The sequence below is a fragment of the Benincasa hispida genome, chromosome 1 (assembly GCF_009727055.1).
Source record: "Benincasa hispida cultivar B227 chromosome 1, ASM972705v1, whole genome shotgun sequence".
In the NCBI taxonomy this organism is placed as follows: Eukaryota; Viridiplantae; Streptophyta; class Magnoliopsida; order Cucurbitales; family Cucurbitaceae; genus Benincasa; species Benincasa hispida.
The window spans coordinates 57,778,146-57,804,592 of NC_052349.1; the positions used below are offsets into that span (position 1 = coordinate 57,778,146).

The 26,447-nt window shown below is 35.4% G+C and overlaps 3 protein-coding genes and 2 long non-coding RNA genes across 5 annotated transcripts in view; 3 read left to right on the forward strand and 2 right to left on the reverse strand.

Annotated features, from left to right (window-relative positions):
- The window catches only part of LOC120091706, a 1,098-nt gene extending 445 nt beyond the window's left edge, over positions 1-653 (reverse strand). The window contains exons 1-2 of the long non-coding RNA XR_005485816.1: positions 374-653; positions 16-92 (exon numbers count right to left, since the gene is read on the reverse strand). This is a non-coding gene — a long non-coding RNA (uncharacterized LOC120091706). The remainder of the gene's footprint in view (positions 1-15; positions 93-373) is intronic.
- Positions 1-2,011, forward strand: part of LOC120091684 (laccase-11-like) — a 2,450-nt gene extending 439 nt beyond the window's left edge. The window contains exons 2-5 of the mRNA XM_039049798.1: positions 1-296; positions 385-513; positions 616-1,539; positions 1,635-2,011. The exon at positions 1-296 is cut by the window's left edge and continues 161 nt beyond it. Coding sequence (XP_038905726.1) covers positions 1-296; positions 385-513; positions 616-1,539; positions 1,635-1,765 — 1,480 coding nt within the window. The 3' untranslated portion in view covers positions 1,766-2,011. The remainder of the gene's footprint in view (positions 297-384; positions 514-615; positions 1,540-1,634) is intronic.
- On the reverse strand, positions 1,979-4,221 carry LOC120091696 (ultraviolet-B receptor UVR8). Its single transcript, XM_039049809.1, has 4 exons — positions 3,781-4,221; positions 3,227-3,443; positions 2,795-3,107; positions 1,979-2,711 (listed from the first exon to the last, which is right to left on the reverse strand). Exons 1-4 carry the CDS (start codon positions 4,098-4,100, stop codon positions 2,227-2,229), a joined length of 1,335 nt encoding a protein of 444 aa, XP_038905737.1. The 5' UTR covers positions 4,101-4,221; the 3' UTR covers positions 1,979-2,226.
- Positions 4,222-5,909: 1,688 nt separating this feature from the next.
- Positions 5,910-8,489, forward strand: LOC120070302 (peptidyl-prolyl cis-trans isomerase Pin1). The gene is made up of 2 exons (XM_039022221.1): positions 5,910-6,359; positions 7,986-8,489. Exons 1-2 carry the CDS (start codon positions 6,116-6,118, stop codon positions 8,108-8,110), a joined length of 369 nt encoding a protein of 122 aa, XP_038878149.1. The 5' UTR covers positions 5,910-6,115; the 3' UTR covers positions 8,111-8,489.
- Positions 8,490-9,294: 805 nt separating this feature from the next.
- LOC120073553 lies at positions 9,295-12,332 on the forward strand. The gene is made up of 2 exons (XR_005480765.1): positions 9,295-11,883; positions 11,998-12,332. It is a non-coding gene; the product is annotated as an uncharacterized LOC120073553 (long non-coding RNA).
- The last annotated feature ends 14,115 nt before the right edge of the window (positions 12,333-26,447 follow it).

Below are 26,447 nucleotides of genomic sequence, written 5' to 3' on the forward strand. Positions count from 1 at the left end.
AAAAAAAAACATTACTTGGTTTATCTCTGTCGCCTTCTGCATATTCTGCAGGCATGGATTGAAGCAGTATCGAAATGGGTGGGCAGATGGACCTGCTTACATTACACAATGTCCTATTCAGAGAGGAAACAGCTATACCTACGATTTCAATGTCACGGGACAAAGGGGCACATTATGGTGGCATGCACACATTCTTTGGCTAAGGGCAACAGTTTATGGAGCAATTGTCATATTGCCCAAGCAAGGAACCCCTTATCCATTCCCTCAGCCAAACAGAGAATTTGAAATTCTTCTGGGTCAGTTGAGAAAATTTACTTGAAATTATAGCGTTTGGATCATTAGAAGAAAATAAAAATTATGGTAGAATCATCACCTCTGGTGCAGGAGAATGGTGGAATAATGATGTGGAGGCGGTTGTCAACCAAGGATCCAGCATGGGCGTGCCACCAAATATGTCTGATGCTCACACAATCAATGGCAAGCCAGGGCCGCTCTTCCCTTGTTCGGAAAAACGTAAGCAATATTAATTGGAGAAAGCTTTTGGGTCTTTGGCACCAGTTTCAGTGAACATAGCACTGATGATGATTTGGTTTTCCTTTGCGATTCACTTTCCAGATACTTTTGCCATGGAGGTTGAAGCTGGAAAGACATATCTCTTGAGAATAATAAATGCTGCCCTCAACGACGAGCTTTTCTTTGCCATTGCTGGTCACAACATGACGGTTGTAGAGGTTGATGCCGTTTACACGAAACCATTCACTACACAAGCTATACTAATTGCACCAGGACAAACCACAAATGTCTTGTTGCAAGCCAACCAAGCACCGAATAGATACTTCATGGCTTCCAGGTCGTTCATGGATGTTCCAATTCCTGTGGACAACAAAACAGCCACCGGTATTCTCCAATACAAAGGAATCCCTAACACAATCCTCCCAATCCTTCCCCAATTACCGGCCTCAAATGACACGTCATTTGCTTTGAGCTACAACAAGAAGCTCAAAAGCTTAAACTCACCTCAATATCCTGCTAATGTTCCACTCAAAGTTGATCGAAAGCTTTTCTACACGATTGGTTTGGGCCAAAATGCTTGCCCTACTTGTCTAAATGGAACCCAATTAGTTGCTTCATTAAACAACATCTCTTTTGTGATGCCCCAAATTGGTCTTCTTCAATCTCATTACTTCAATATCAGTGGAGTATTTAGAACTGATTTCCCAGACAAACCTCCAACTCCATTCAACTATACTGGAGCACCACTGACCGCTAATCTGAGAACTGCAGTGGGCACGAGGCTTAGCAAGATTGCATTCAATTCTACAGTTGAGCTGGTACTACAGGACACCAATCTTCTTACTGTTGAGTCTCATCCATTCCATCTCCATGGCTACAACTTTTTCGTCATTGGAACGGGGATCGGAAACTTCAATCCAGCCAAAGATCCAGCAAAGTATAACTTGGTCGATCCTGTCGAGAGAAACACCGTTGGAGTTCCCACTGGAGGATGGACTGCCATCCGATTTAGAGCCGATAACCCAGGTGGATATTGATATTTTTTACTTTAAAAAATGAAAAAAGTTGAAATATGACTTGTAGTAAATAGATATAAATATTTTTTGGTAATGAACGTACAGGAGTCTGGTTCATGCATTGTCATCTTGAGGTCCATACAGGATGGGGTCTGAAAACAGCATTTGTGGTTGAAGATGGACCTGGAAAAGATCAAACCATTCTTCCACCCCCCAAGGATCTTCCACCATGCTAGCTTTTGTACCTGCCAAGGAAACAAAAAGAGAAAAGGAAAAGGTGTGTGGAAAACGCAGCGTTCTTTTGATTCCTGCTCAAGTTGCAGGAAATTTCTCTGCGACATAAAATTTTAATAAGATGCCAAAAATATTGTATGTTGTCATCATTCTTTGTCAAGTTTCTTCATTCATAAATCTACAGCAATGATGTGTTTGAGAAACAGGAAACCAAATTGTGGTCAAATAAAGGGTTACTTTTAAAGAAATGTGACATACCCAAGTTTTCTAATTAACAAACATTACTTTGACTATTAAGATATAGTTGGGGTGAACTATAGTCTAACTCAATACACATAAAAAAGGCCAATTAATTTATAGGTACCAAGTACCAACGAAGCACCAATTATTGTACTCCTGGGTGCAAAAAGGATTCATAGTAAATACATCCGAAGATACAAACCAAGACTAGATTAGTACCACATCAGTCAACAACCAACACTAGATTGTGATCAAAGCCTGACACAGCTTGCACAACATTGCGATGCTCGAGGCTATCTAGAAAAACTGGCTCAGATTCATCACTGGAGCTTCCTAACCCAAGTCTACCATCCTTTCCACATCCCCAAACCCACACTTCTCCTCTAGAGCCAAGAGCAATAGAATGTGCACGACCTCCTGACACTAATATAGGTGTTTCCCCTGCTAATCCTTCAATTGCCAATGGGATATTGTTTGGTCCTTCTCTTCCAAGTTGAGACGTCTGATTCCATCCCCATGAGATGACACTCGTCGCATCGCTTATGTCTTTGTTTGAAGTATCTTGGCATAAGGCCAGAGAATGACCAAGCCCTGCTGCTACAGATTTTACATGGAAACTGGAATCAACTGGTAACAACCCCAAATCTTGTCTAGCTCTTCCCAGTTGCCCATAAATGTTGCTTCCACAGCTTAAGAGGGTGCCATCACCTGAGAATTTGATATTGGCATAAACAAATATAGACAGATGTTTGGGTAGTAATATGAAAGTGATTAGCTCGATTGTTACTTACGGCAGAGAACCAAGGAATGATCAAGTCCACATGCAATGTCTACCACTTCAACGCTAGTAAGGTCTTCCACCAGACAAGGTTCCCATATTATTGGCATATTTTTCTCATCTTCCATTGATTCCAAAACCAACCTTTCAGCAAGCTCAATATTTGGTTGTTCTTGGCCATTTGTAGAGCTATATGAACTTGAATCCAAAGGAGACATCTTCAGAGTTCTTCCAATATTTCCCAACCTGCCATCAGCATAATAACCCCACCCAAACAGTTTCCCATTCTCGCTAAATGCAAGTACATGTCCCCAACCAAAAGAAACCTGCCAAGAATATGAAATTCTTTTACATTAAAGATTTTTAAAGGCTTGAAATAGCCGTACAAGAGATCGTGCCTTATTTTTGGAATGTCAAATGTGGATGAGAAAACCAGCCGGCCAACCTTAACTATCTTTTCACCTTCAAGTGCTTGAACTCTAGAGGGTATAACAGCCTCCGTGACATCTTTTCCAAGACCAAGCTGTCCGCGCTTAGATTTTCCCCAAATCCACAAACTTCCATCATCTCCAATAGCAGCAGAGACAACACCCGAGGCAGATGCTGAACTGATGTTCACTAGGTCCAGCCCTATCACTCTATTTGGTACATTCCAAGAATCTCTGTCGAAAATGATGTAAGGAAATCATCAACACAACTACAAATTCTAAAATGGCTAACGAAAGGTTAACACCAAAATATGAGAAATGATATGGTTTCATTCATCTATATATCAGCAACTTTGTCAAAACTATTTTGATGAACTGACCATAGCTTAATTTTTCTATTAGTCGAACACTAGGATGAAGTAGTCTCTAAGAACTACAAAGCTCAGCATTATTCATATAGAGAGCTTTTCAACTTAAAATAGCGATAACATTTTATTAGCAACTATAAGAAAACCAGCAGGGATTCTGCAAGAATTCTAATCGTATTTGAGAGAGGGAGAAATGAAGTTACCTAGGGGAAGCAAAGCCCCGGCCAAGCTGCGCTTCATGATCTCTGCCCCAAGCCCAGAGACAGCCTTGCGAATCGACGGCGAGAGAGTGATAATGCCCGGCGGCTATACTGGTAACGTCGGGAGGAAGCCCGGGGACGGTGGTGGGTTCGTAGGCGGCGCCACCAATGCCAGTGAGGGAAGTGGGCAAGCCGATTGCGCCATGGCTACCATCTCCAAAACTCATAACCGCTCTGCTGGATATACATCTTCTTCTGAAGGGGATGATTGACACTGCCCTTTGATGTTCCTTCGCCAGAATTCGAATTCCACGAATCATCATTCCCCATAATCGATTCTCAACTTTGTTTATTCCAATTATACTAACCTACGATTTAGCATGCAATAATCGATTCTCAATTTTGCTGTTTCCTCCCTTTTTTTCCCCAACTATATTCGTACATTTCCACTAATTTCATATATTGTAATTTTGTGTTGGTATAAAATAAGGGTATTTTATCTACCTCAATATGTATAAAATAGTAAAATATAGTTAAAATATCATTTTGGTATCTCAAATTTTATTTAATTTTACTTCATGACTTTCAATTATCTAATTTTAGTCTATATACTTTTAATAAATCTTGAATTTAATCTTTACTACTAGTTTGTTGTTGATTTAAAATAATTTTTTTGTTATTTATTAGCATTTTAACTATAAATTCTAAAAACATGTTTACGAATTGTGTTTCTTTATATGAAAATTATTATTATTATTAACCAATTTGGTAAAAATTAACTTTGATGGACTAAATTTCAATATAGAAACTCAAATTGAATAAATTCCAAAGTATTGGATCAAAATGATATTTTAATTTAAAATATATGTAAAGATTTCAGGTTATCTTGAAAATTTGAAAAAATATGTGTGCAATGGAAGGAATAAACAAAAGTTAAGTAAACAAAAACAATTACCAAAAAATCATAATTTTTTAGATTACAAAAAATTGCACTCGATTATTTGACTTAATAACTCAATTTTGCATTTTAAACACATACTTTTAATTCACTAAACAACTTTGCACCATAAATACATACTTATTAACTCCACATACATATTAATGTCATACTCTAAAATTCAACTCAATTATCCAAACAACCCTTAACATTTTATTTTGTCGTACTAAGTTCAATTAATTCGAACCTAATTCATTTTGACCCTCCACAGTTCCGTAAAATTGAAATCTAGATCTCTACAAGTTGTTGATTGAGTTAAGTTCATTTTAGTTAATGGTGAATTACTTTTAAGCTATACATTTAATTTTTCATACTTAAGTTACTTTTATCTATGAAACATTTGATTTATTTAAACCAACGAATCTATTAGATTTAAAATTGTGATTTATGTTAATAAATCTTTAATTATTTACTTTTTTTTATATGGTGGATCCATAATTTTAAGTATGTTTAATCAATGACCTATCAGAACATATCATCTAGTGATTAAATGGATACTAAATTTACAGATTAACTTATTAGATTGATATATTGAGAAAATAAGAGAATGGTCTTGTGTTCGTTGATAATGTGAAGAAAGAATGTACATTCTCTTCTAGTTTTTTTCTCTCTCTCTTCTCAAATAAAGTTTTCCTAGTCTCCTCTGAATACTATACACTGATAATACAAAGGAGAATAAAATTTTCCCTAATGCTAAGCCTTGGGTAGTATCAACATGCTGTCACACCATAAAATTTCAAAAAAATTATTACATTTTTTAAAAATATAAAAATAATACTAATACGATATTATAAGTCAATAAACCTAACATAATAATATATACATACTCTCTATTAAAAATGTTTGATATGGAAAATTTTCCATAATCCCTCCTCATATATAATGTGTCACAACAACATCTTCTTAAAAATAAGATAGATCTACTAATATTTATAAAGATAAATGAGTATAAACGAAACCAAAAATTTGGAAAATTTGTACACTTATTTTTCCAAAAATCTACAACCGTTAGATATTTTCTAAAAAGCTGAAATGGACGGTGTAGATTGCATCGCTAGATGTACTGGACCGCAGGAGAAAATTCTCTCCACTTTTCGGGAAGTATCTAATAAATAATAAATATATATATGTTCCACTTCCCTTCATCGTGCCCACCATTGTCAAGAGCTCGCAACTATCTACACCAATCCAAGTAAAAGAAAAAGCGAGGGCGGCGCCACCCGTTACCTATCACCGGCTGCCAAAATAGATTCCGATCGCAAGCGGAAGAAATCGGCTTATTCGATCTCCTCTGCAGATCGAACTGCGAAGGAAAAGCGTAGCAGCAGCAAGAAAAACAAGATGTCCTCTTCGGCGGCCACCGGTCAGGTTAGGGCATCGCACATACTCATAAAGCACCAAGGTTCTCGGCGTCCTGCTTCGTGGAAGGATCCCGAAGGCAGAATTATCAAGAATACCACTCGTGATAGCGCCGTCTCTCAGCTTACTGCCATTCGAGACGACATCATTTCCGGCAAGTTCAAGTTTGAGGATATTGCCTCTCGCATCTCTGACTGTAGCTCTGCCAAGCGTGGCGGCGATCTAGGTCGGCTCACTAACCTCCTTTCCTTTGGCTCTTTTTTTAATTTTCTAATCTACATAATTGTTTCTTTTTATTCGCCATTTCTTGTCTGATTGGTATAATTTGCAGTCCGGAATTAGGTAGTTTTCACTTTATCATGCATTGAGCCTTGTGCCCTAGACTAACTGTGAGAAATCTTAGGTCCTGTTTGGTTAAGTTTTTTAGTTTTCTGCTTTGGGTTGCTCACAATTTCTTTACCATGGTTTTTGTCTTTCTCATGGAACATTTGAATTCATAGTTAAATTTCAAAAACAAAAATGAAAACATGCTTCATTTGGCATGGATTTTGTGAACATTGGTTAAAAGTAAGATTGAACACAAAAAAACCTTTTGTGGAAGTTGTGTTAAGTTCAATTTTCAGAAACCAACAATTAAAGCCCAAATGGTTATGAAAGGACCGTAGTCTTTGGATTTCGGTTTGGTGAAGATTTAAGCTTTAGAATTCAAATAGTTGAATATTATTTGTAAACAGGATATCTGAATCTCGTATTTGCTTCGTTTTTGTTGAATTGTTATATGTACGAGTGAGGAACTTTGCTATACGATACCTCAGTTTCTAAGTTAAAATTTTTACTACTTTCTAAAAAACCTATTATGATCCTGCATTGATGCTCAAAGAATTATCACAAGATTGTGAATGATATGGTTATCTTCTTACTTTTAGATTCTGGACGTTGGTTGATACTGTGATGACTATTGTGTGGAGCATTTTACTTGAAAATCTATGGAAGGATTACTTAATCAGTCGATTTTAGCTAAAATAGGTCTTCTTTATGTGTTGTCAATTGGTTAAACCAACCATTCAATCAGAAAACACATCTACAGCCTTTATCTTATATTTGGTAAAAAGCAAGAACGTCAACCTTTTGCCTGCTGTTCTGAATAAATTTTTGTCCCAGCAAATGCTTAAGATTCTAAAATTCTTGAGTTCTATGAACTTAAATGGGAGCTAAGTAAATCAAATAGAGAGGTGGGGAAATAGCAATAATTTGACTTGTTCATTGAATCTCGATGTTAATCTTGTGCAAGATTTCAACAAGAAAGCCCCAATATATAGAATCTTGGTGTTAATCCTGCTCTTGGAATCATATACACCAGAATTACTCCCATGTTTGGCAAGTTGAATGTTCTTTATCTTAATTGGGAACAGAAAATGAGGAAACTTCCCCTATAATATAAAGCATATGTATGAAAACCGCTTAAATAGTATACAAACAAGAACTTCCCTTTTTGTTAAAATTGGTTCTATGCAGTCGTGCAGTCCTTTTTTTCCTTATTCTTTCAATTAATGGAAAATTTAGAATCTCAACTTCTTAATATATTGCGCCTCCTCTCCCTTTTCTGCTCCACCCTTGGTTGTGTCTGCTAGAAATTTATAGTTATGTACTTAGTCTTGAGAGCCCAATTGATAAACACTCAAAGACTAATTATGTTTGGCAGTTCAATAGCAGGTTTTTCGACAATTTCTAGGATCAGAAGGATATGTCGTGATGTTTTATTTGTTAGTAGGTGATATGTTATGCTAGCAATTGTGTTTGTATGGATTAGCATAACATAGACTAAATGAGCAACACAATAATGTTATTGCAGGTCCTTTTGGGCGTGGCCAGATGCAGAAGCCTTTTGAAGAAGCAACCTTTGCCCTCAAGGTCGGAGAAGTAAGCGACATTGTTGATACTGACAGTGGAGTTCACATCATCAAGCGCACTGCTTAAACTTGTCTCATAATCTGGTGGCTCTACTTATGAAGCATTTAATCCATTTGGCCTTCGGTCAAATTGTAGTTGATCAAGTAGGATTTGTTCTGCTCCAAGGCCATAAGAATTTCTTAATATAATACTCTATCGATCATTCATGTTGTGATTTGGCTATAGCTACTCTGTTTCAGTGACACTAAGATTTTTCTGAAGTTCAATGCTTTTATGCCATTGAATTTTTCCCTTTGTAGACGTGACAACATCAACATTCAACTGGTTGTGGTTTGAATTCTTCGTGTCTATTAGTGCTCTATATATGTTTTTTTTTTGTTCAACAACATTTTTAGTTTTAGTTTTAGTTCACGATAGAAAATATTTTGTTAATATGTTTTTACAATTTTGTCCTTATTAATATATGTTATTAGCCTCTGTTTTGGTTGTTCTTTTGTATTGAAGCAATGCTGGACACGTGTCTCTAAATTTTCTATTTAATGAAAGTCTCAGCCTGTTGAGTGAATTTCATTTCAATATTTCTATTCGTTTTATTACATGGTATCTTGGTTGATGGTGCTGTGTTCAACGTCTTCATCAGAAGGTTTAGGCTCCTCTGTTTTACCCAGTACAATGCTGTTGTCTACATGAACTTTTCTGCTAAACCCGCCAATTGTACATTAATACAAGTTAAACTCAGACCTCCCCTCTCATGCCACCATTGCGACACCTGTCTTGCATAGTCGCCTCGCTCCCGTTAACCCTCGTCCTCAATTAAACCCTAATTTTAACTTAAATCCAAATATTCCTCCCTTTCAGCCTACAAATGGGGGTTTCTTTTACCCACCCGTTCAACCTTATGCTTACTCCTTACCCTTCTTCCCCCAACCTCAGCAAAAGGCAAACATAACTTTTTTTCTTTCTTTCACGTAGTCGTTGTCTATCATACTTGCAGATTTCAATTATCTCCTCTTGAAAAATCAGCTTTGCAACTTTATTATTACGTATGATGTAGAGGGATTCATTGATGGCTCTATTCCAGCTCCTCAGTTTCTTGATCAGCTGTGAACCCAGTTAAATTCTCAATATGCAGTTTGGTAACAGTTTAATACTCATCCCTCACTGGAGATAAGTTGGGTGAAATATTGGGATGTATTACTGCATTCTATCTTAAAAGAGTCTGAGTGGTCGTCTATAGCGAGGAGATGAGGATCATGAGTATACATTCTCAGCTTCAACAGGTAAAAAAGGATGACCTCGTCGTTAGTATCTTGTTCAAATTAAGGAACAAACAATAAGTTTTTTGCAATCAGTGAACCTTTATCGTATAGGGATCATTTGGTCTATATATATTGTAAGGTTTGGGTATTGAGTATAACACCTTTGTCACGAGTATACAGAACCGGACTGGTTGCTCGTCCTTAGCTGATTTTTGAAGTCTTTTATTGGCTTATGATACTCATTTGGAAAAACAACAGGCTGTGGATTAATTAAATATGCTTCAAGCTAACCTAGCCAACTTCCAGTTCTCTCAAAATCATAGAAGATCCAAGTCACCTTCTCCAGGTAAGCTCCCTAATTTTTCCTCTCATCAATCCCTTGTTCCCCTGGACTTTCTCCTGTTTTTAATCAACCGATCCACCCTTTCATAACCCAACTCCCAATCTGGTATTTTTAGCTCACCCTCTCAATAGAATCGAAACAAAAAATCTTGTTGACCTTAGTGTCAAATCCATGGCAAAATGAGACATCCTACTTTTGTTTGCTATAATAGAAACAACCCTACTTATCGTTTCCCTCGAAAGCCCCAACCACTAGCCCTTTTTAACTCCCTTTAGACTACTCATAATCAACCTACCATTCCTCAACCTCCCTATTCTGGTGATTCTTCCTCAAACACGTTCTTTTCTTATTCTAATGATGCTTGGTTTATGGATTTGGGTGCTACTCACTATATGACACCTGACCTCAACAATCTCCAACAAGATCTTCCCTATACGGGACGTGAGTAGGTTGTTGTAGGCACTCGTTCTTAAGAGTGTTTAGTTTCTATTTCTTCTCCATACTTATTCACTCCTCTTCATCTTAAATTTGACATTCATGCTCCTGAAATCTCTCATAACTTAAACAGCATAGCTAAACTTCTTTATGATAATGTGATATTTGCGGAGTTTTACATCTTATTTTCTTGTGAAGGATCCAATTTCCAAAAGGCTATTGCTTCGAGGACTTCTTGATCATGGTCTTTACAAACTCTCTACTTTTTATGTCATTCCAAGAGTCTCTCCATCCTCCACAACACTAACAATTTTTTCTCTCAACGCTTCAAGATCCTCAAGTTTGGCATCACCAGCTCGACCATTCTTCAAATTTTTGTTCTCAATTCTATTTTAAGTCAATATAATATCAAATTTAGGTCTACCTCTATTCTTTTTTGTATTGCGTATCAAATGGCTAAGATCCAACGCTTGTCTTTTTTCTTGTCTTTTTCTCGCTCAATGCATCCTTTTCAATTCGTGTATTCAAACATATGAGGTCCTTCCCCTATTTTATCTAGTCGTTTTACTTGAGTATATCTTCTTCGCACAAAAATGGAAACTTGCTCTATTTTCTTACAATTTAAGGTCATGATTAAAAATCAATCAATTCTAAAGTTGTTGCTCTCCAAACTCGGGTTGGTGTTGAATTTAAGCCTTTAATCCCTACCCTCCTTTCCTGTGGCATACAACACTGCATTTGTTATCCATATACATCCCAGCAAAATGGTAAATGTTGTTGAGGTTGGTTTGTCCATTCTTGTTTATGCATCTATTCCTCGAAAATTATGGTCCTTTTCTTTTCAATGTGTTGTCCATATTATTAACTGACTTCCCACAAATGTTCTTCAAAAACATTCTCCCTCTTCTCTTTTATACAATAAAACCCCTGATTATTCTCTTCTAAAATTCTTTGGCCATGTTTGTTTTCCTTTCCTTTGCCCGTACGATGCCCATAAACTTTAATTTCGTTCTCATGAATGTGTTTTTCTTGGTTATTGTTCTTCTCATAAAGGATATTTATTTTTAGATGCTTCCAGTGGTTGCATATATGTATCTTGACATCAATCTTTAATGAATCCTCTTTCCCCTTTGTTGTCCATAGTTCTCAATGTTCTTCTCTTAAACAGATACATCGGGATTTTTTTTCTTTCCCCTTCTTCCATATTTACTGATATGGTTACGCCTTTCTCTACATCACCTATTCATTATCCACCACTTTCCCTTCCTAATCCAGTTGCTTTTACTACCTCCAGCATGCTCTCTAACCTATCTATTTCTTCCTCACCTCCTACCATACCCCTTCCCCTCTTGTCCCACATTGATTCTATCAATCCATCCCCTTCTCTCAATGCCATCTATACTGCCCCTTTACCATCCACATCCTAAGCATCACCCCTTGCCCCTATTTCCTCATTATCTTCCCTCCCTTTCGCTTGTCCCCAGCCTCCCCTCACTATCAATCAGCATACTATGATTACCAGATCCAAGGTTGGAACCTTTAAACCCAAAGCTCTCCTAGCCTCTGTTCCCACTTCTTCATCAACCATTACAACCGAACCATCTAATTGTAAGGTTGCACTTGCTAATCCACATTGGAAACAAGCTGTGGTCGCTGATTATGAGGTCTTATTGAGGAACAACACTTGGCCCTTAGTCCCATTGCCCCCAGATCGTAAGGTTATAGGCTACAAATGGGTGTTATGTGAAACTACAGCCTCTAGGTGAAGTTGAACGCTATAAGGCTCGGGTAATTGCTTAAAGGTACTCTAAGCTTTTGAAATAGACTATTTTGAGATTTTCAGTTCTGTAATTAAGCTTTCAAATATTCCGATTGTGTTGTCTTCAACTGTGTCATTTGGTTGGAGTGTCGGACAGTTAGATGTTTAGAATACATTCCCTTCATGGTGATCTACAGGAAGGAGTCTTTATGAAGCAACCTGTTGTAAGTAATTCTCATCTTCATCACATACTTTGTTTTCATAAATCTCTTTATGGCCTAAAACAAAACTCACGCACTTGGTTTTCAAAGCTTATTTTGTGCTTGCTTAGGTTGGGGATTGTCTGGTTCCAAAGCTGATACTTCAATGTTCATTTATCTCCTATTGTCATATTTCTCATTTATGTTGATTGATGATACCCTTGTTACTAGTAACAATAGCAAATTAATTCAGTGGTTCGTATCAGCTTTAAATGCAACATTTTCTCTTAAAGATATGGGTGGTCTGGCCTGCTTCTTGGGTATTTAAGTGGTTCATTCACCAGATTCTATGCACTTGTCCCATGCGAAATATATCAGTGACTTATTCAAGAGTGCAATTATATCTAATTGCAAGCTTATTAATTCTCCTATGATGGTTGGTGTTCAGATGTCATTTCATGATGGACAACCATTGTAGGTTCCACCCCGGTATCATGGTTTGGTTGTGCCTATATGAAGGAATGAAATTCCATAACGGAAACGTGTGGACACATGTATCAATGTAATTCAATTCGAAAAATTTTGAAAAACAGAGAAATTATATAAGAATAGGAAAAACATTTATAAATTACAATAGGTTTCTAGAGAGAAAATGATAAGAAGAATTAATCTTTGAAGACTTTTCTTCGCGTAATTCCTCTCTTCGAAATTGAACAATACAAATGCAAATCTCCTTGGAACTAGAAAACGCTTATCACGAACAAGGGACATCACCACTTGGTTTCCTCGCTATTCTCCAGACAAAGAATCAAAGATGCGTAGACTCCTTAATTTGGTAGGGAGAAGTGATTTTGTGTGAGAGAGGTTTCTTGAAGAAGAAGATGAAGAATGTTGATCTCTCTTTTGAGTGATCAATGCATTGGATTGAAGCTTTTACAAAATGAATCTTCTCCTTCCCATTTTACGTGAGAGTGAGTTGGTTTGAGAGGGGGTTAAAACTCCCCTCCACTACCTCACAATAACTCCTCGAGAGAGTATTTTGGAATTTAAATAAATTATTTATTAAATAAAATTTAATTAATTAATTAATTAATAAATTAGATATCATATATTTAATTTAATTTGAATCATATTCAAATAACGATCTCTTACATAACCTATAGTTTCAATATGAATCTCATTCATATAATTGAAGCTTCTACCAAATGAATCTTCTCCCTCCCATTTTACGTGAGAGTGAGTTGGTTTGAGAGGGAGTTAAAACTCCCTTCCACTAGCTCACAATAACTCGGGAGTATTTTGGAATTTAAATAAATGATTTATTAAATCAAATTTAATTAATTAATTAATAAATTAGATATCATATATTTAATTTAATTTGAATCATATACAAATAACAAACTCTTACATAACCAATAGTTTCAATATGAATCTCATTCATATTAATTATATGATATAGTTTTAATATGAATCTCATTCATATTAATTTTAATATATAGTATTATATGAATTTTATTCATATAATTAATATTTGAATCTGATTCAAATATTTATCTCTCAGTAAAATTTTGAATCTTATTCAAAATTAACTTCATGTTGTAATGTATCTATATACAAATTATATTAGTTATATCTTATACAATTAATTCCATTACTTAGTTTGGACAATTCAAATTAATCCAAAATTGATTGATTCTTGTTTTACCCTTAGGGAGCTAGAAAGGGATCTTATGGACCTATAGATTAGAAGCTCTAATGATACGAGTTTAATTAATTAAACTCTTCAATTAAATTAATCAACATTCATTAGTTGTAGGTCACTCCAGTAAAGACTCACAGTTGCACTTTTCGTACTATAGATATATTTCCGTGTCTATGATTAAGGTTGAGTCATCTATGGTCATCCTATATAATGTTAACTTCTTCAATTAACAGTGTTATAAAGAGAAAATAATCATTTTGCGGTTTGGTCTTATACTACCACTCGCATGTCTCCACATGAACGATTAGGAACAAATCGTTGTAACACTTTACAACTTTTGTAACAATTACAAAGTGGGTCGTATTTGTAGTGTCACCAAGATAAAGCATTTAACGTTATCTATATACTACAGATCATTTAAGGTATTACTTAAACATGATCCATCTGTGTGTCAACCACATACATGTTTAAGTTACATAAAATAACCTTGGACCTTAGTTTATTGGATTGGGTTAATGCAATCTAAACGTCGAATAAAATAACACTTTATTTTATTAAATAAATAGTTCATATACAAAATTTACAAACGATGAGAACCACGAGATTCAAGACACCAACCCCAACATCATAGTATTACACTCTTACATGGCTCGAGATCGTTTTTGTTACTAACAAGCTGTGTTAGTTGCTACATGCTCCAAATCTTCACATATTGATATGAATTGCTCAGACATCAAATTATTTTTTTATATTTTATTTAATAATTTAGATGTAATTTTAGCACTTTTTAATTTTATCCTTCTTATGACATTTAAGTATGGATGATTTAGTCTTTTTATCTTGTATTAGGGTTTTTATTGGGAGGCTATTAGGTTATTTTAATCATATTACGATGTATTGAGTTTTAACCTTTGTGCTTGTTTTCAAGGTTAGCCAAAGAGCTTCTTGAATTTTTAATTCATTAGAGTTGCCAAGAACATTCAAGCAGGATTGATCATCCTTTTTGTGGAGTGTTCGAATCTTGGGCTAGAAATCTTGTTCTTTGTTTTAAGATCTTTGATCTTAGGGCAATTATTGTCTAACCCAATCCAAAGGGTTGAAAATCATATTGATTTGAGAGTTTTAATGATTGAAAATTAAGGGTTCTCATCCAAAAGGGTTTTTAATTTTCAATTTACTAGAGTTTTCGTATAACTCGTACAAAACCGTTTTTGGATTTGGAACTTGGAATGATAATGGTTCTAGAAGTGGGGATCAGTCCCAAAATTTATTTTTTACAGAAAAGAAATTTTACATAGCACAAATATGCAAATTACTGAAACTTTACAACATGCTTAGAAAAAGTAGAAATAGAAATTAGGGTTTCAAGAAAGACTTACCCTTGAAGAATTTACAACCTTCACGAAATTCCTTTCTCCAAAACGATCATGAATAATTTGTACTATCACGAATATCCAAACGTGATACCACCAATTGAAGCCTTTTGTATTCTCTTTTGGGTAGAGAACCCTCAGGAGGTGTGAGCTCTGACATTTTGGAAGGGAGAGAGATTGAGATGAGATGAGAAAGAGTGACTAGGAGAGAAATTTTAGTAAGAATACAAAAAATCAAAGCAAACCTCTGACATAAGTATTCTATGAAGAAGATTATCACCCTTAACTACCCCATTCACTACGTGAGATCAAGAGAGAATTAAGAGAAGAGAAGTTATTTCTCTCCCTTTAATTTTAAAATTAAAATTAAAATAAATTAATTTTAATTTATATATATATATAACTATATGTCTGTCTCTTATACACATCTAGATGTGTATAAGAGACAGGTATATAAACTATATGTTATATCATATATAACACATAACCTATAGTTTAATATTGTATCAGATACAATATAACCTATAGTTTTAATCTCTCATTAATGCATGGTATTCAATATAAATTCCATTTATACTAAATTCAATTATATGAATCCAATTCACATAATTAATATTTGAATCATATTCAAATATTTATTTCATTTCAAATAAACTTTATATAATGTATTTACATTATATTAATTATATCATATATAATTAAGTTAAATTGATTATATCACATATAATTAATTCCTTCAATTAATTTGAACAATTCAAATTAATCCAAAATTGGTTATCATAAATCCTTGTTGAGCTACAGAGGGGACCTTATGGACCTATAGATTAAAGCTTCAATGGTAATTGAATAATTATTGAACTCCTTTAATTAAATTATTCAACATCTATTAACAGTCGATCATTCCACTAAAAACCGACAGTTGTACTCTTCGTACTATAGATATATTTTCGTGTCCATTGGAATTCACTCTTTGCACTATAGATATATTTTCGACTATGACCAAACACCTCTCAAGCTAGGAGAGGGTGTGACGCCATATTGTTCAAGCCCTAGAATCAGTCCTGAAGGGAGTAATTTATCTACTTACCCCGACATCAGGAAATGAGTGAATTCTGTCTTGTGTAACTTTGTTCCCAGCTCCCAATAAGACGAATCCCAAAATCGTAGGCTTATTGAATCGGTGATCTGGCCACTCTCACCCATATAAATCAATGGACCGTCTTCATTGGCAAGAATTCACAACTCACTCATGATTCAGGTCATGTCACCTATAGCCATCCTGGTGAAATATAGGTCTTCATTATTAAAGACGTTATATAATGAGACTATTCATTTTGTGGTCATATCTTATACAAATTCCTTTATATAGAAAACCCTCGTTCACATGTCTCTACATGAATGATCAGGATCAGATCATTTGTAGCACTTTACAACAATGGTAACATCTATAAAACAGGTCGTATTTGTAATGTCACTAGGATGAGGTACCAAACCTCATCCATCTACTATAGACCATTTAGGTTATCACTTAAACATGATCCACCTGTATGTCTCTACATACCTGTTTAAGCTACAAAAAATAACCTTGGATGCTAGTTTATTGGTTTCATGGATTAAACTACTAAATATCGAATAAAATATTTTATATTTTATTAAATAAATAAAATTATTTGTACATTACGATTACAAACTACAGGACTCACGAGATTATGGCATCAATCTCAACAATCTTCCACTTGTCCTAAAGCTAGTGAGGTGTACAATATAAAAGTCACACTAATATAACTGTACACACAAACAATAAACCAGGGCATAATACGCGCCCAGTATAAAATCTCCCACTTGCCCTAGACTAGTTGTGGCCTATCCTGTAGATCCATACTCTGCAGGTGACCCTCAAACGCTTTAGCTGTGAGGGTCTTTGTAAATAGATCAGTAACGTTATGATCCGAAGCTATTTGCATGACGTTCACGTCTCCTTGATGCACAATCTCTCGGATGAGATAATACTTCTGCTTTATGTGCAACCTACACTTGTGACTTCTAGGCTCTCTGGAATTAGCCGCAATACCACATTATCATAATAAAGAGTGATGGGCTTAGACATGTCTAGAACAACTTCCATATCAGTCAGGAATTTTTTGAGCCACACAACTTGTTAAGCAGCTTCACAAGCTGCTACGTACTCATCCTCCATAGTGTAGGTAGGAATGTACCCCTACTATATGTTCTTTTAGACTACTGCCCTTCTATTAAGAGTGAACACTGATCTTGATGTGGATTTTCTAAAATCCTTATCAGTCTGAAAATCAGAGTCCGTGTATCCTGTAAGGATTAGATCCTTAGAACCATACACGATCATGTAGATACTTGAAGATATTCTTAACGACAGTCCAGTGATCAAATCCTGGATTGAACTGATATCTACTGACTATCTCCACTACATAGCAGATGTCAAGTCTAGTAAATAACATCACATACATCAGGCTACCAATAGCTGATGCATAAGGGATCTGTCTCATTTTCTCAACTTCTTAAGGCGTCTTAGGACACTGTTTTTTTTTTTTTTTTGACAATATAACTCCATGACTAAAAGGGAGTAAATCTCTTTTGGAGTTCTGCATTGAAAACTCGACAAGCATTTTGTCATGTACGATGCTTGAGACAGGGTTAGCGTTTTGTTCTTTCAATCTCTGAAGATCTGAATGCCCAGAACAAATTGCACCTCTCCCAAATCTTTCATTTAAAATTGAGTCGCTAGCCAATTCTTAATTTTAGTCAGTAGACCTACATTATTTCTAATGAGTAAGATATCGTCTACATACAACACTAGAAAAGCTACTGAACTGTTCATGATTCTCTTGTAAACACATAAGGCTCATCAACATTCTGATCAAAGCCATAAAATTTAATTGTAGTATTAAATCTTATATTCCAAGATCGAGAAGCTTGTTTCAATCCATAAATGGACCGATTAAGCTTGCAAACCATTTTCTTTTGACCTTGGTTTATGAATCTCTCAGGCTACTTCATACAAATGGACTTCTTAAGATTGTCATTCACGAAGGTAGTCTTGACGTCCATTTTCCAAATCTCATAGTCATAATATGAGGTAATGGACAGAAGGATCTCGATAGACTTCAACATGGAAACATGTGAGAAAGTTTCCTCATAGTCGACTCCTTCAACTTGGGTATAATCCTTTGCCACGAGTCTAGCCTTAAAGATTTGTACCTTCCTATCAACCTGATTTTCTCTTGTAGATCCATTTACAACCTATAGATTTTACCCCATCAGGTTGATCTACAAGATGCCAAACAAAATTGAAGTACATAGACTTCATTTCGAGATCCATATCTTTGATCCACTCATCTTTGTCAACATCCTCTATTGCCTTATTGTAAGACAATGGATCCTCAACATATTTTTCATCTACGATAGCTAGGGTTTTTGTTAAATCCATATAACGATCAGGCGGGTTCACAACTCTCCCACTACGTCGAGGCTCATTTAACACTTGAGGTGGATTTGATATACTAAATGACCCAACTTCAACAACTCTTGTTGAGGTATTTGGTTCTTCAATAACTTTTGTTGAATGTTCAGTAGTTTTATTGGAAAGTTCACTTAACACAATCTTATTGCGAGATTTATGCTTCCTTATGTGGTCATCTTCAAACACCTTATTATCCTTAAGATCGTAGAGGTAACCGCCTCTCGTTCCTTTAGGGTAACCTACAAATAGACACAATTTTGAACGAGGTTCCAATTTCTTAGAATTTGCCTCAAACATATATATTAGGCACCACAGATCCTGAAATGACATAAACTACCTTTACAACCATTTCATAACTCCAAAGGTGTTCTAGTAATACTTTTGGACTGAATGCGGTTCAAAATGTAGGCTGTAATTTGTACTGCATAACCTCAAAACGAGTCTGGTAAGGAAGCATAACTCATCATAGACCGAGCCATGTTCAACAAGGTTCAATTTCTTCTTTCTGATACACCATCCTGCTGAAGTGTACCAAGTGCCGAGAGTTGGGATACAATTCTATGTTCTATCAAATAATCTTGGAATTTTAATCAAAATACTTTCCCTCGATCAAATCAAAATATTTTAATAGTTTTATTTAATGCGTTTTCAACTTTAGCCTTATACTTCTTGAACTTTTCAAAGGCTTCAAACTTATGTTGCATTAAATAAACATACCCATACCTTCATCGAACCACAAATGTTTGAATGTACAAGCTCTAAGGATTCTTTGGCCCTGTAACATTTTCCAATAAAAGATCTTTTAGTCATTTTTCCTTCAAGGCATAACTCACACACAGGTAAAGAATTTTCTTCTACCGCTTAGAAGTCCATTCTCGACCAGTCTCTCAATCCTATTGAGATTTATATGTCCTAATCTTAGGTGCCAAAGATGAGCATTTTCTTTAGGAGAAATTTTAAGTCTTTTATTCTAAGTTACCATAGTTTTAAACAGTTCAGTATTTAGGAGGGCTTTAGTTACTGACAGTCTTAGCACATAAAGATTATCTTCCAGTTTAGCAGAACAAAGTTCTATACCATTCTTAGAAATAAAAGCTTTAATCATAGAAAAGTGTATGGAATATTTTTGTTCAATCAAACACTTTACAGAAATTAAATTCCTCATTAAGTCAGGAATAACAACTACATTTTATAATAAAATATATTTATTCTATAAAGTAAGCTGGAGTCCCCCCACTATCATAGTTGAGATGACGTGTCTAGCTCCAACACGCATTGTCATCTCCCCAGCCTCCAGTTTCCGCTAAGAACTAATTCCTTGAAATGAAGAACAAATATAATTAGTGGTGTCTGAATCTATTATTTAGGTTGAATAATCATTCTCCACTAAACAAGTTTCCAAAACAAGTAAATCACATTTACCTTGCTTGGTCTTCTTCTTTTTTTCTAAGTATTTGGGACAATTTCTCTTTCAGTGTCTTTCATGGTTGAAATAGAAACAGATTCCCTTTGCACCCTTAGCCTTCTTGCCCTTCCGGACAACAGCTGGTGGGTTAGCTTTCCCCTTTCTACCTTTCTTCTTCTTCCACTCTTTGGTGCCGGATGAAGAAGACACAGACTTAGTTCTAGAGGTCAAACCTCTATAGAACTTCTTAGAGGATGAAACAACATTTGGCTCACCCTTTTGTTCCTTGGATTTCATCAAGGATTGGAATTCTATAGCTCGTTGAGCAAGGTGGTCAGGTTGTAGTCAATCTTGTTCATAATAACATTGCTACGGAACTACAGGAAACTTTTAGGTAAAGATTCCAGTATGAAGTTAACCTGACTGGCTTTATTTATCACATACCCATTCATTTCCACCATGTTGAAATGGACGATCATGTTGAGAACATGCTCTATAACATATGCCCCCTCTTGCATACGACCATTGAAGATGTTTTTCAGAGTGTCATGCCTGAGTTGTGTGGACGGTTATCCAAACATCCCCCGTAGGGACTCCATGATCTCATGGGCAGTGATCATGGGCTCATGCTTCTTGGCCAAGACTTCAGAAAGACTTGCCAAGATATACGCTCGAGCCTTCTCATTTGCCCGTATCTAACACTCATATGCCTCATAAACATTTCGAGGAGTATTTTGAGTAGGAACAAGAGGACAATCCTCCATTTGGACAAATCTTAGGTCATCAAAGATTAATATTGGGTTGGTTTTGTTTTTTCATGTTGCGTAATTTTTGCCGGTAAGTTTGTCAGCAGTGAGTAAGTTTAGTATTGTAGAAGTCATAATGAATTTGCTGAAACATAGAATTTAATTAAATTAGTATTCAAGCATTATCCATTTGAAAAACCAATCAAATTTAGCAAAATAATATAATGCACCCTATGTGACATCTATTTTGCAATGATGTTTTAGTGAGGCAGAGTAAAAGCCACCGTAGGGTGATCAGGTACCCCTTCACTGAAATGAGACCATCCCAACCAATATACAAAACAACTCCATGTTCCTATAAATAACAATCACCATTTTCGGTCTAGAGAATGTTAACTTGCTTAACATTTTCTTGTAAGTGTAACCCCTCAGTTTAGATCTAGAGTTCCGCCCCAATGAGCCAACCGTAGGGAAAAACCAATTGGGGTAAAAAAACTAAAGCAATACTATCTATTTTTGGAGTTTGAGTAAAAATTCATGCAAATGCCATCCGTAGGGAGACACAAGAAAGGTGCCTCGAGGCCAAGCATGAAAATTTACTATAAACTAATGAGAGAGACCGTGGGATGTGTTGACACACATCTCATTCCCACTTACCATAAACACTCTCTCCATTCACCTTGGTATTGATCTATACAAACACCACCTGTATGGGGACACAAGCAAAGGTGACTCAAGGCTGAGTATAGATCTCACATTATGAACTTACAAGGAGAAACGTGAAAAAGGAAAAATGAAGTATCATATACCCCATTTTCTTCCCACTGAATGTTTACATAGGGTTAATTTAACTTAGAAAAATATGGCTAATTATTTTACTAAGTAATTGTTTAAATTTGCCCAAAAGTAACACTTACTTTGGATAGTTAAACAATTTTGATTAATGTTCATTAAACACTTTAATAAACTTTAATAAACAATTGCATGCTTGTAGCAAATCTATCTAATTCACCTTTCCAGGTCAGTTCCCAGTTAGAGATGTTCCGTTTCCGCCAACTTAAATACCCCACCTTGGATAGAACTAGCCTTAGACAAAAGGTCCTTTATAGATACATTTGTTACAAATTTAATCTTTTAATTAAAAACAATTTAATCATATTAAACCAATTAAAAGGTTAAACTTGAAGGAATTTTTCGAAAAAGATCTTTTGAGCGGAAGCAAGATCGACCCAAATTCCATTTCTCATTGAATATAAGTTTTACAGTAAAACAAGAACAAGATATGCATGTACATAAATTATAGCATGCTTTTAAAAAAAAAATACTTAGGGTTTCAGAAACCCTTACCTTTGAAGAACACTTTCTTCAAGAATCCATCGAACAAATCACGGATGAATCTCCTTCTTCTTTACGCGGCTCTCCTTCTTCAAAAGGGACACCACCACTAGAGAGCCCTCTATATTCTCTTAGGATAAAAGATTCAAGAAAGAGTTATGGATTTTGCTTGAATCCTTGGAAGAGGGAAGGAGATGGAGGAGAGAAGAGGGATGAGAAGAACTTTTCTTCTTTGTTTCTGTTTTTTCAGAGAGAATTGAGGTAGAAGATGAATCTCCAACCACATCCCACGTTAAATTTAATTGATAGATTAAGGGAAGGGAGTTGTAACTCCTTCCCTTTTATTAATTTCAATTGAATTTAATAATATACTATTATTATATAGTAAGTATATAATATACTACTTTATTAGTATAGTTGATTACACTTTATATATTTATCAAAGGTTATAACACCTTAGCCTATAGTTTTAATATTGCATTCAAAATACCAACATAATTCTATAGATTTTTATTTTCTCTCAAAACCAACCAAAACATGTGACAAATTCAAATATATGTATTCCCCTCATCATATAATTTATATTAGGAAAGTCGCATTACTCAAAATAGTTAATTCCTCTCAATATAAATTTCATATTATAATTAAAAAAATTAAATTACATTGAAATCTCATTCATATAATTAGTATTTGATCATAGTTCCAAATTCCTCTCATAATTATCTTTCCATTATTTATTAAAATTGAAATATCAAAAGTGTGTATCAAATACATTATATTAATTATATCACATATATAATCAATTTAATTAATTATATCATATATAATTAATTCCCTCAATTAATTTGAACACTTCAAATTAATCCAAAATTAATTCTCAACTAAATCCCTGTTGAGCTACAGAGGGGAGCTTATGGACCTATAGATTGAAGCTCCAAGGATACTTGGATAATTAATTAAACTCTTTAATTAAATTACCCAGTATCCGTTAACTGCTCGTCACTCCACTAAAGACCAACAGTTGCACTCTTTGTACTACAGATAAATTTTTGTGTCCAATGGATATAACCAATCAACAGTGCGATGACCCTTCACAAATTGCTCGAAAGTACAGCTGGACCACATTACCGTTTTGCTCCTGTAATTACATCTAACTTTTTAAGTATCACTGATCCCTCTAATGAACAATAAGTGATAGTCCAACTATGACCAAGTCCCTCTCGGGCCAGGAGAGGGTGTGTCCATTATGTTCAAGACCCAAAATCAGCCCTTAAGGGAGCAATTTATCTACTTACCCTACATCGGGGAAGGAGTGAATTTGGTCTTGTGTACCTGTGTTCCCAACTCCACAGTCAGATGAATCCTCAAAATGGTAGACTTGTTGAGTTGCCAATCTAGCCACTCTCATCCATACAAATCAAATGACCGCCTTCATGAGCAGGAGTTCACAACTCACTCAGGATTCAGGTTATGTCACCTATGGTCATCCTAGTGAAATGTAAGTCTCTATTATTAATGGCGTTATATAAAGATACTAATCATTTCATGGTCTGATTTTATACAAACTCTTTGTATAGGATACCTCCGCTTATATGTCTCCACATGAATGATCAATATCAGATCATTTGTAGCACTTTACAACACTTGTAACATTTACAAAGTGAGTCGTATCCGTAGTGTCACCAAGATAAGGTACCCAGACTTATCCATCTACTACATATCGTTTAGGTTATTATTTAAACAAGATCCACTTTTATGTCTCTACATACATGTTTAAATTACATGAAATAACCTCGGATCTTAGTTTATTGGATTAAGTATATGCTTATAAAATAACACTTATTTTATTAACAACAATATATTTATACAATGTTTACAAACTACGAGATTATAAGAAATTTAGGACACTAATCTCAACAATCTCCCACTTGTCCTAAAGCTTTCGGAGACTAAATGTACAATACAAATAAAGTACAAAATCACAATAAACTAGGCTATACACTATATCCTAGTAACATCTCCCACTTGCCCTAGACAATATGTCCCATATCCTGTAAACCCAGACTTTCTAGATGACCCTCGAACACTTTAGCCATGAGAACTTTTGCAAATGGATCAGCAACGTTGTGCTCTGAAGCAATCTTCGTGACAATCACGTTACCTCAATGCACAATCTCCCGAATCAAATGATATTTCCGTTCTATGTGCTTTCCTCTTTGGTGACTCCTAGGTTCCTTAGAATTTTGCATAGAACCACTGTTATCACAATAAAGTGTGATGGGAAAAGATATATTTAGAACAACTTCCAAATCAGTAAGGAACTTCTTAGCCAAACAACCTCTTTAGCAGCTTCAAAAGCAGTTACATATTCGGCTTCCATAGTGGAGTCCGTGATGCATCCTTGCTTGATGCTTCACCATACTATAGCTCCTCCAGTCAGGCTAAACATTGACCCTGAATGTGGATTTCTGAGAATCCCGATCAATCTGAAAGTTAGAGTCAGTGTATCCTATAAGGATCAAATCTTTATCTCCATACACAAGCATATAGTCCCTCGTTCTTCGAAGATACTTGAGGATCGTTTTGACCGCCGTTTAGTGATCTAATCCTGGATTGGATTAATATCGACTGACAATCCCTACTACATAGCAAATGTCAGGTCTAGTACATAATATTGTATACATAAGATTTCCAATAGCCGATGCATAGGGAATTTGTCTCATTTTCTCAACCTCTTGAGGTGTCTTAGGACACTGTTCCTTAGACAATACAATTTCATGCTTGAAAGGTAATAAACCCTTCTTGGAATTATGCATCAAATATTTGACAAACATTTTGTCAATATATGATGCTTGAGACAAGGGTAACCTTTTGTTTTTACGATCCCTTATAATATAGATCCCTAAAACAAATTGCGTCTCTCCTAAATCTTTCATTTGGAATTGGGCGGCTAGCCATTTCTTTACATCATTCAGAAAACCTATGTCATTCCCAATGAGTAGGATATCATTCACATACAACACAAGAAAGCTATTGAGCTGTTGATGATTTTCTTGTAAACCCAAGGCTCATCAACATTCTGATCAAAGCCATAAGATCGCAGTATCAAATCTTATATTCCAAGATCAAGATGCTTGTTTCAGTCCATAAATGGATTGATTAAGCTTGCAAACCTTTTGCTCTCGATCTTGCTCAATGAATTCTTCTGGTTGATTCATGTAGATGGTCTCTTCAAGATTACCATTCAAAAAGGTAGTCTTGACATCCATTTGCAATATCTCATAGTCATAATATGTGGCTATGGACAAGAGAATCCTGATGGACTTTAACATGACAACAGGTGAGAAAGTTTCTTCATAGTTCACTCCCTCTACCTGGGTATAACCTTTTGCCACAAGTCTAGCTTTAAAGGTCTGTACATTTCCATCCACCTCTTTTCCTCTTATAGATCCATTTACAACCTATAGGTTTTACCCTACAGGTTGATTTACAAGCTCCCAGAAAAAATTGAAGCAACTCCATTTCTTGATTCATGGCTTTAATCCATTCATCCTTGTCAACATCTTCCATTGCTTGCTTATAAGACAATGGATCATCAACTCCATCATCAGTTATGATATTTTGGGCTTCTGTTAAACCGATGTAGCGTACAGGTGGATTCATAGCCCTCCCACTACGTTGAGGCAATCTCAACTCTTAAAATGAATGACTAGATGAACTAACATCAACAACCCTTGTTGATCTATCAGCCTGTTCAACAACTCTTGTTGAAGTCTCAGTAGTCTTATTAGAAATCTCACTTAAAACAAGTTTACTTCGTGGTTTATGATCCCTTATGTGGTATTCTTCCAAGAAGGTAGCGTTTGTCAATACAAACACTTTATTCTCACATGGATCTTAAAATTATCCACCTCTTGTTTCCTTAGGGTAACCTACAAATAGGCACATTTTTTAATGGGATTCCAACTTTTTTGGGTTTGCAATTAGCACATGGGTTGGATATCCCCAAATTCTGAAATGGCATAAACTACCTTTACGACCTCTCCATAACTCAAAAGGTATTTCAGAAACATTCTTTGAGGAAACGTTGTTCAAAATATAAACTGCAGTCTCTGTTGTATATCCTCAAAATGAGTTAGGAAGATGAGCATAGCTCATCAAAGACCGAACCATGTCCAACAGGGTTCTGTTTCTACTTTCTGATACATCATTCTATTGAGGTATACTTGGGGCTGAGAGTTGGGACGTGATTCCATGTTCTATCATATAGTTTTGGAATCTTAAGTCCATATACTCTCTACCACGATCAGATTGTAGTGTTTTTATTTTTTTACATAACAAGTTTTCAAC